Source organism: Aptenodytes forsteri, unplaced genomic scaffold (genome assembly GCF_000699145.1).
Source record: "Aptenodytes forsteri isolate BGI_AS27 unplaced genomic scaffold, ASM69914v1 Scaffold384, whole genome shotgun sequence".
NCBI lineage: Eukaryota > Metazoa > Chordata > Aves > Sphenisciformes > Spheniscidae > Aptenodytes > Aptenodytes forsteri.
The window spans coordinates 324,559-334,486 of NW_008794952.1; the positions used below are offsets into that span (position 1 = coordinate 324,559).

General features: G+C 42.7%; 1 protein-coding gene across 7 annotated transcripts in view; it reads left to right on the top strand.

The window, feature by feature from the left end:
* KLHL32 (kelch like family member 32) overlaps nucleotides 1-9,589 on the top strand; it is a 99,661-nt gene extending 90,072 nt beyond the window's left edge. For 5 of the 7 annotated variants that reach the window (XM_009275399.1, XM_009275403.1, XM_009275400.1 and 2 more), the window contains 4 exons: nucleotides 2,795-2,853; nucleotides 5,270-5,462; nucleotides 7,507-7,601; nucleotides 9,428-9,589. In XM_009275399.1, coding sequence (XP_009273674.1) covers nucleotides 2,795-2,853; nucleotides 5,270-5,462; nucleotides 7,507-7,601; nucleotides 9,428-9,589 — 509 coding nt within the window. The remainder of the gene's footprint in view (nucleotides 1-2,794; nucleotides 2,854-5,269; nucleotides 5,463-7,506; nucleotides 7,602-9,427) is intronic. The other 2 variants (XM_019471050.1, XM_019471051.1) reach the window with 1 other exon arrangement.
* The last annotated feature ends 339 nt before the right edge of the window (nucleotides 9,590-9,928 follow it).

The window sequence follows — 9,928 nt, forward strand, 5'->3', positions numbered from 1 at the left end:
TGTGAGCACTTTGATTGCAGGGGACAGTGTAGCAGCATGTGGCATCATAACCTAAGAGCAGGCAAATCAGCTTGATGACTTTCAAAGCCAAGAATACTGCTGGAGGCAAGGGTACTCCAGTCTAGAAGAAATTAAAACATATAGAGACTGTTATTAATTCCAGATCTATTTTTGTGTAGTCAAATCTGTATGCAAATCCTTAGCATCTCATTTTGGCAGATTAATCTAAAAGTGAAGAGCGGTATGTGAAGGGAATGTAATGATAAAACACCACAGATGAGCAATATTGCAGGGGAAAAAATGTAAGCTGTGTACTTGATATGAGGGGCTCTTTGTGAAGAGAGGCAAATAATTTTGCTTATTTGATTATTTCATTATTTTATAAGGAAGCAACCCCCTTCTTTCTCTTCTTCCTCCACATATTTCCCCCCAAAGTAAGGTGTTCTTTCTGAATGGAAATACAAGACCCAGCGTTGTGTTTCCAATGCATCTCCTGTAGTTTAACATTCTGGAGGTAATCATCCAAATAACTATGATTTTTATTTTTCAAAATACTAATCTGACACCTCGTTTTTAAACATTACGCTAGGAGTGAAAATAACTACATAAAAGAAAATCAAGTTACAAAACAGATAGTAGAAAAGATTGTTTTGTGCATGTGGCTGATGGCCACTAACACTGTGACGGCTGCACAACAGTGTAGAGACAAATAACAGATTGTGAGATTAGATACGGGAACAGTCATTGCTTTCCAATGCGTGTTCTTGCGTGTGTACTTCACAGGTGCTGTGATGGGCAGTGCGTGGCATAGTGTGATGGAAACAGTTTGGAAAGACTACATCTCATCTCGGCTGTCTTGTAGCCTGTAAGCATCTCTGAGCTGGGAGCTTGTGCTATCGTCCATGTGTAGGGGCCCCGGTACAGGCTGGTACTTGCAGAGGTGCGCCCAAATAACAGCCTTATTCCTCCCTGCTACTGCGGTTGAAGACAAGATTCTTGAATAGATTTGTCTGTAGTTTCTGCTATTCATTGATGGGATTTTTGGCCTCACTCAAGTTATTTGAAGTGATCAGAGGGTACATCTATGTTAGCAAGTAGCTAAGCCCAGTAGGACAGATCAGCAGACAAAACCTTGGTGCCCAGTTCTCTATATCTACTCCATGTACAGTTCACATTTTTTGCTTTGCACTAGATTTATTTGGTCCTCTGGACCAAACATTCCCAGTGCTCAGCTGGTACAAAACCATCCGAAAGACCAGTTATTATTTCACACCCTTATGCCGGTTAGGAACTGGACCACAACTGGTGCACATCTGGAGTGGAGATTCTGGTTTAACATGAATGCACACCAGTACTGCCCTGCAGCCTGAAATGACGTGTGAGAGGTGGGGGAGTCGCTTCAAAATCACAGTATGGCTCTGAACCAAAATGCTGTGCTAGGTGCAGCTGGAGGCTGGCAAAATGAGGATTCTCCAGCACGGAGGCATGTTAAGAGTGGTTGGGGATAAAAGAAAAAACCCAATGTGCTCAGTAGGACTGGGCCATAGCTCAGCTGGCAAACTGCTCTGCCACTTCTCTGTCTGAAACAGGGGATGTCCTCGCAAAAAGCGAAGCATAAACAAATATAATGACAGATGAAATTCCTTCCTCTCATTGCTGTGGATTTTGTCCGTCATTGGCACATGCTGTTAAAACTGTAATATAAAAAGTTTGTCTGTCAATATGAGTTTCAGTGGTGCGTGGCCGCTGGTGTGCCCTAGTTAAGTCCAGACCTTCTGGTAGGATGAAAAGCGAAGTGCAGCTTGCAGGCGTTATTTCTGGTCCCATCTTCCCATGGGCCCAGGGTGGTGACAGAGGGGGGACTGGGACCTGTGGCAGTGCTGCAGTGACACCACGTCCCCAGGAGGCTTGAGCACACTCAAGAATGTGTTTACGCTGGTAGGATTACAGACTTAAGACTGGAGAATTTTTCCACCAGTTTACTCAGTGAGATTTGCCATTTAAATCCAATAGAGTACAGGATGATCAGGGATTAAACATCTACTGTGTTGAGGTAAATAGTTGGTTTGCAGCATCTACTTGGATCAGGCTCTATTCCAGGCTTTTCTGAGGTGCTTTATACCTTGCTTTCCAAACATTATTGAAAGGTACATATGCTAAATGGTAGTGTTGTTTCTGGTCACTATGGAGGAACCTCCCAACATAAGTCTACAACTAAACCAGGAGATGTTCTCTCTGTAATACAGACTAAATACAGAATTTCCTTCAAGTATATAGGTGAGTGCAGTTGCACAGACAGGGTTGCGCTATGCTTTCCAGCTGACAGTGGTGTCCCACGTCATGCTCCTCGTTAGGCAGAGCTCCTCTCCGACCTCTTCCTTCTCTCTGATGCAAGCCCACCTCCTCCTCCTTTAAGCCATGTCACACACTGTGCGCTCCTTGGAACAGGGACGGGTTTTATCTTCATGTATTGACAATGGCTGGATGCACAGTCATTTATAAACAGATCAATTTTCGTCTTGTTTTTAGCCCATAGAATTAGCTTTACAAAGGAAGTGTGTGGGGGTGTGGGTGTGTTTCTTGTTGCTGTTTTGTGTTTCTAGATGTTTGACAAATGTGCTATTTCTTACCTTGTAACCGGATTAAAAAGTGCAGTGGAATGTAAGCCTAAGTGGTGGTATGCAATGTAATTATGTCAGCAAATGAACCCTAGAATTGGTTATTTTGCTGTACCTGATCTTGGTCCTGGTTTTGCTTATACAAAAAAATGTAACCTGTATAAACTCTTTCATAGGAGGAGTAACAAATACTGCACAGTATCAAAACAGGCTCATGGTCTATGATCCGAAGCAGGTGGGTATCTGTGTTGTATGTGTTTTTCTCATATGTTTTGCTTCAAACAGGTCTCTTAGCAAACATATCCAAAGATTTTGTAAGGCTAAAAATGCTGACCATTTGAATTAGCGGTGTTTTAAATTCACTTTGTAGTGATGTATGAGTTTAACAGAGTAACAGAGACCCTGACTCTTTATTATATTTTTTAAGCCTGTAGGTGTTAGAAACATCTAGATTAAATACAGACATGTGCTTTAAATCCCCTGTATTTATCAGTATTTATTTTGCTTGTTCATTTTTTGGTAATCCAGCAGCCCAGGGCAATGTATACTCAAAGTCAGTGTCACAAAACTGCTCCTTGTCATTGGCATTTCTGCTTTGAATTGCATATATGGGCTTTTTGTTTTCTGCATACTTTCAGAACTATACTACCTGGCCGTGACTTATTCTGCTGACTGCAAGGGTGCCTATCATTTCATTACCCAAGCACCTAAAATATCTTTTAGGGATTATTTCATACATTATGTATGTGTTTTGATTAGGTTAGCATGGCTCAGTAACCATTTCAGAGGGTTAGGGCACAGTTATGCCCTCTTGCTTGTATTAGGAATTAAAAGTCCTAAGCTTGCAATCAGAGTTGCATAGCCTGATTTACACCTGTGTGGAAGAATATCGACTTTGCTGATTGTAGGATAGGGGCTTTGATTGCTGTATTTGGAACCAAATTGTGTCAGGAGATACTTCTATGTGGTTCCCACTAACTTTTTAAAGTGTAGCACATATGGGTCCTGCAGCAGAAAGCAGGCAATGACGCACCTGCCTCTTTCTTTTCGAGGTACAGTTTTATGCGTCGATTGTACAAATCCTGATTCGGTCCTAAATCCAAGTAGTAATTACAGGCAGCAATCTTACTTTGCTTACGAGGGGGACACTGTTTCTCTGTTGTGTATCTTTCGCTTTGATTCTTTACTTGCTGACGTGAAAGTTGCACCCCAAAATACCAGTGGCAGGGCTACTTCAGCGTGCCCTGTTGATGGTGAGAAACCCGGCCTGGCGTGTAAAGAGTTACAGAGGAAGTGTGTGCTCGCATTCTTCAAATGAGGTCGGCTTCGTGTTTGTACACACAAGCTCTTTTTAAAAATTCTGCTGGCATATTGTTTACGGTGGGTACTGGAAACCATCACATCTGCTTGCATCTCGCACAGAATCTCAATAGCTCCATCATTCAGCACCAGCGCTTGCTTCTGCGCGAGGCCTTTGTGGCGAGTCGATAATGCCTGCCATCTGCCACAGAGCACACAGCTACCTGCCAACAAGCCGGCTGGGGTGACCTCTGCTTCCCCACCACTGATTAGTATTCACACGCTGGCTTATTAGAAATGACCCCACCAGGCCCCTCGGTTTCTTTGCCTTTGCAGTGCTTTGCGGCTCACCTGGCAGGCACTGCAGTGGAGGAAGCTAAAGATATAATCAGGGGATGCAGGCAGGCTTTGCAAAGCAGATGGTGTCTATAGTCTGGTGTTAAGAGACTGGACTACTAATGCAAACATTAATGCCTAATATTCAACTATTAGACGTTGAAATGTATAGCTATATATTGTGGAGGTTAAAAGGCAGTAGTATTAGAGGCTCTTGAGTTACCGCAAGCGGTAGCACGTGCAACACGAAGAATTTCCTCACTGATTTTAACTTCCTCCACTTAAATAAATTAATCTTATCCATTGCCAGGTTGTTTGATTTGGCAAACCTAGGAGAAGCAATTGTTTTCTTAGGTTTAAAATACTGTGCTTTAATCCCTCTTCTTCCGTGTCCTCTTGCCCCTCCCCTGAACAGGTAGAATTCTTGAGTGTTGTTAGCCAGGGTGAAAAATATGCAAAAGGATGTTACTTTGTAAGTGCCCGCAAATACAGGGTTAGCATTAAACCAAATACGTGAATCATTTGAGAAGATTCTTTAGGAAATTATTTTTCCCTGTTGCTTCATTCCCCAAGGATAAGATGAAATAAGCTTCTGAATAACAAAAGGTAGAAGAATCTCTCTTCTCTCATAACAGAGCTAGTTGGTATAGATAATTTTAGCGCTGTATACAAAGGAGACATCTAATAGTCTTGCTTAAGGAGAATTTGCTACTGAATTACAGAGAAGAAAAAAAGCTTTGAAACCTGATGAGCTAAACAGAAAAAATACAGAGCAAGAAATACTATTAAATCAATGAATTTAAATTTGAGAACTGTAAACCACGTGTTGAAAGTCCAGTATGTCTAGTCAGTGTTATAACCAACATGCATGTCTAACATATGAACAACACAAGTGTACGCACTTGTGATTTCTGGCCAAGGGTAAGGAGAACACTGCTAACATACTGCTATTATTGTACTACTAATATAGGTACGTCGTTGAGCAGTGCTGAGACAAGTTCTTTTTTCCTTTCCAGAATAAGTGGTTAAGCCGTAGCCCGATGTTGCAGAGGAGAGTGTATCACTCCATGGCTGCTGTCCAAAGGAAACTTTATGTGTTAGGTGGGAATGATCTGGATTACAACAATGATCGGATCCTGGTTCGGCACATAGACTCCTACAGCATAGATGCTGACCAATGGACGCGCTGCAGCTTCAACATGTTGACAGGCGAGTATTGTACACCAAAAGAGGAACCTTGCTACTATTAGAATAAAACATCAATTCTTTTCCCTTTAGAGGCCTTTATTATGTGGAACTCCATGACCTTGCCTCAATTGCCTCTGATTTAGGGGCCATCGTTGGCCAACAAGACACTTTTAATTACTGTTCTGGCATTCAGTGTTCTACAAAACATTTGTCTTAGGACATTGTAGGATAAATTTTTAAGAAGGTGCACATAAATGTAATTTAATTAAGCCGTCAAAAATTCCTTGTCGTAGTATTACCAGTACTTATTTTTGATTTTCCAAAAGCGTGCCTGCAGTGATAGATTTAGCTCCCTATGTGAGTGTTCACAGGCAGATCCATCTCTACCATGATATCATTTTGTAGTGCTTCCTGCTGGCATTATAGAGCATTGAACTCCATTAACCATCACTTACTTCTAAGCAATATCTTCTTAATAAATTACCCGAAAGGAGGTGTCTTTGTTGGAATTCTGTCAAGTCAGGGATGACTTGAGTATCTCGATTAGCTATGGATCTGTTAAGTTCCTCCTGACCGTCATTAGGAGGAACTGTTACAGTAGCAACTTGCGGAGCGCTGCGACTCACTGTCCCTGCCACCTAGTCCACCAGATTTCACTGCCACTTGATACAATTCCCAGATGTACTACTCCCTCAAATCCCTGGGAGAGACAGGCGCCTGACACGTTCTCAGAGTAGCACCACCAGCAGCTTTGCAGAAGAGGATGCATTTCCAGGACAGCATTAATGTTGGGGCCATTCTCTTGTGCAGCAGACTTGGAGCTCAACTAGCAACAGTATTGGCTGCCAAGAAGTTTCAGCATAGACTGCGACAGGAGTCGTAGAACTGAACCTACCTCACTTTTCATCCTCTTCCGTTTGGCGTTGCATTCATTTCTGAGATCTACCACTGAAAAGGATACAAAGGATGTAGGAGCTTAACTAGCTCAGGATAGCTAGAAACACCGTGTCAGAGAAATGAACGTCTGACAAATAACAGTCACCTTATGTCATTTTCTTCCTGGTAGGTTTAAAAGCTGCTCTAGTGACAACTTTGTTCTTTAAGATATTGCATTGGATTTCTTAATCTCTGGGATCTGGGGAAGGGTTGCTTGGTTTCTGAGTCAGGTCATCACAGTAGTTCATGGACATTGAGGAGAGAGGCATGGATTAAAAAGGAAGAGTAACAGACTGTCAAACAGAACTAGTTTTTCATATCCCTTTTGCTCTCTATTTAATTGTTTTATTGTATTATCTGGAGGAATTGACAGCCTTTGAGAAGGACATAATCTGACTTGCAACAGCAAAAGCGCTGGCACTGCAGGCACCTCTGTTCTGGAGCTGACCCTATACCACTAAATGCTGTGAGATAGTAGCCTCTCCTCAGATATGACCCGGTGGGTTGCTTCCACAGCCTGCACCTTGAGAAGCCATCTAAGCCTTTCTTTGCATCTCTGCAACTGGTGGTAAATGTGCCTGTTGCACTCTGTAGTGCAGATTTTTTTAAGGCTGTATTTATCCTTCAAAACTTCCAAACTTGTTCAGGAGACCGTTGCTATGGGAATGAGCTTGCACTGCAGCTTCTGCAATGCTCACCATACTTGCACCTGGAGGAACAGGGGGATGAACAGGTCCGGGCAGAACGGGAGGGGCGTTCAGCTCTCGGCCTACGTGTCTATCTGGATGTGCATGTGTGATAGTAGCTGAGAGGCAGGTGGGGAGCTTGCCTCTCACCTATGAAATAGCGGCGTACAAAAACCTGTGCCATTGAGAAGACAGCAGATGGTCCCCTGCACAGCCTCAGTGTATTGCTCATCCGGGGTAGCTCTCCGCACAGCACTGTATGGGGCTCCCGCGGAGAGCAAAGAACAGCCCTCGCACTTCACCTTCACTGCTGCACATTGTGAATTCTGAAGCAGCCGAGTTACTGCTGGGTGCGTTTTCATCATATGACAGAACTCCAACATTCAGTGTTAAAAGGGTTAATTAAACACTGAAAGTGGTTTCTATTTCCTTTTTTGCTTTAGGTCAAAATGAGTCTGGAGTCGCCGTCCACAATGGTAGAATATATTTAGTTGGCGGCTATTCGATTTGGACAAATGAGCCTTTGGCATGTATCCAGGTGAGTGATTTAGGTTTCTTTTAAAGTCTTTTCCAATAATTTTGCAAGGATACATTTTGCACAGAGGTTATTCAAAAGGGAAAATGCACGTGAAGTGGAGAGATTAAGGATGTTTCTTATGCAGCCATTGAACCTGCATAAACACAGAGAGGAAATACTGTGGATATTAAAAATATTTCCAGGTGAGCCATTTGATCCAATTATTCTAAGCTATTCTAGTAAAACAGGGTTGAGGAGTCTCCTTTGGCAAGGTTTGGGTAAAATAGTGGGTATATATTCTCAGGTTACACAGTCAAGTTCAAAAGTAAAAAGGTTGCAGAAACGGGTGATGGGGGATGATTGGGCTAACAATTTTTCAGCCCGTCTTGTGATTTTTTTTTTTTTCTTCCCCCTTTTTCCAAGTTGTCTTTCTGAAGAGCAGCCAGAGTTAGCGAGTTGTTCTTTGACAAAGTTCAGTCAGCCTGCAACCTGCCCTGGCGCTTGTTGCTTCAAAGCTTGAATGGGAGTTTTTTGATCCCTGCTGTAGGCAATAGGTTGTCCGACAAACTCTTTTGCTCTCTCATCTTGTATAAGAGCAGCTTACCTGCAGATCCATGGCTTTCAGATATTCCTGTACAGAAATTAGAAATTCTTATCTTTCTGCATTTTTCTGAGTGAAGCAAATCGGCATCACAGCCATCACTTTGTGACCAGCTGGGCAGTTAGAGACAGAAACTCTTGTTTACATCTCAGTTTCTGCACTTTTGCTGATAAACAACATTTTCATTAGCTTTCAACTAAGGATTTTAGGATTTTACCTCTAAACTGTCCCATAAGGCTAGAAGTTAGACTTGGCATAAGAAAGGAATGCATTACATGTCGAGCTGCTGGTCGTATAATGAACACTTACTAGCCTGAGTTTGTAAAGAATAGATCATGCAAGGTAAGGAGTTAAAACCATGTTCTGGTTACAGTATAATTTTGTTTTACTAAATTGTTGGATACCATACCTAATGATTTTTATTGGAAAAATTCATTCAGAGTGGCTTCACTAGCTGATACACAGTGCTTCAGATGGAGTAATAGCACAATATCAAGGCGGTGGCTGTACTCCCACCAACACGCTCATTTACAATCAGCAGGTACTTTGCAGTATTGCACCTGGGTTTAGATACTGCTTAGTGATGAGTGAAAATGATCCTGGGATCTTGCTTTCTTAAATGGACATTTGTCCACATCCCCAAACTGGTTGTGAACTGACAGCCTGCCTGAGACAGTCCCCACATTAAAGGGAAAAGAAGTATAACAAGTGTTTTGGCAGAGCTGTGTGCGCTGCCCCTTCTCAGTTGTTGGCAGCGTGCCTGGCTTTAACCAGTAAAACTAGCCCTTTTATCTTCAAATTCAGCAAATTTGAGGTTGCTTTCTCCTTTGGAACAAAAAAATCCACTTTTTCCGTATGTCGTCATTTTCTTTAAGTCATTCATTTATTTGGCCTTTCCAACTTCGATAGAGCTCCCTTGCTCCCTATATACCACCAAGCTGATAAATGATTCATGCTTTGTGGTAACAGTAGCACTTCTGTGCAGAGTACCCTACTTGCATCGTTGCACGTTCTGCCGCCAGGAAGCAGGATCCAATGTCACTGTCTGCTACTGAATGCCTGAGCTAGGATAAGATTTGGGTGATGAGGGCAGCAATAAATCGCCAGATCCATAAATACAACCTAAAAGTGATCTGAAATTACCTTTCTGTTGGGATTAATAGTACATATACGCAGTGTGTGCCAGCAAATTTGTTTCAGCTTTCTTCTGTGATCCCTGAAGTATTTTGTATGCTTTGGCCTGCAGGTGCTGGATGTTAGCAAGGAAGGGAAGGAAGAAGTGTTCTATGGGCCTACGCTCCCCTTCGCTTCCAACGGAATAGCAGCATGCTTTCTTCCAGCTCCTTATTTCACGTGCCCCAACCTTCAGACTCTGCAAGTGCCTCACCACAGGATCGGCACAATGTGAGACACGGAACGTGCACTTCATAAAATCGGAAGTAGAGGGAGGAAAAAAATCAAACCCTGTGTATGGAGGGGTTTCTCTGGATCAGTGAAAAGAACCAATCCACGCGGGCTGCTGCTTTACCTTCACACATCTGTCTTTAAGTCGGATTACAGTAGGCAGGAAGGAAGCTACAAAAACTGTCTGCAGTTTCTCTCCTCTGCCTCAGATGTAGAAGCATACACGTGAGAGCGTTTGGCATTTCTGCTGGTGACTACTTGCTGCCTGTCTCTACTTCATTTCCTTATGCAACTTCGTAAGGCATTGTGAATGCTTTCAGCTCCTCCTGGGCTGCTGCTCTTT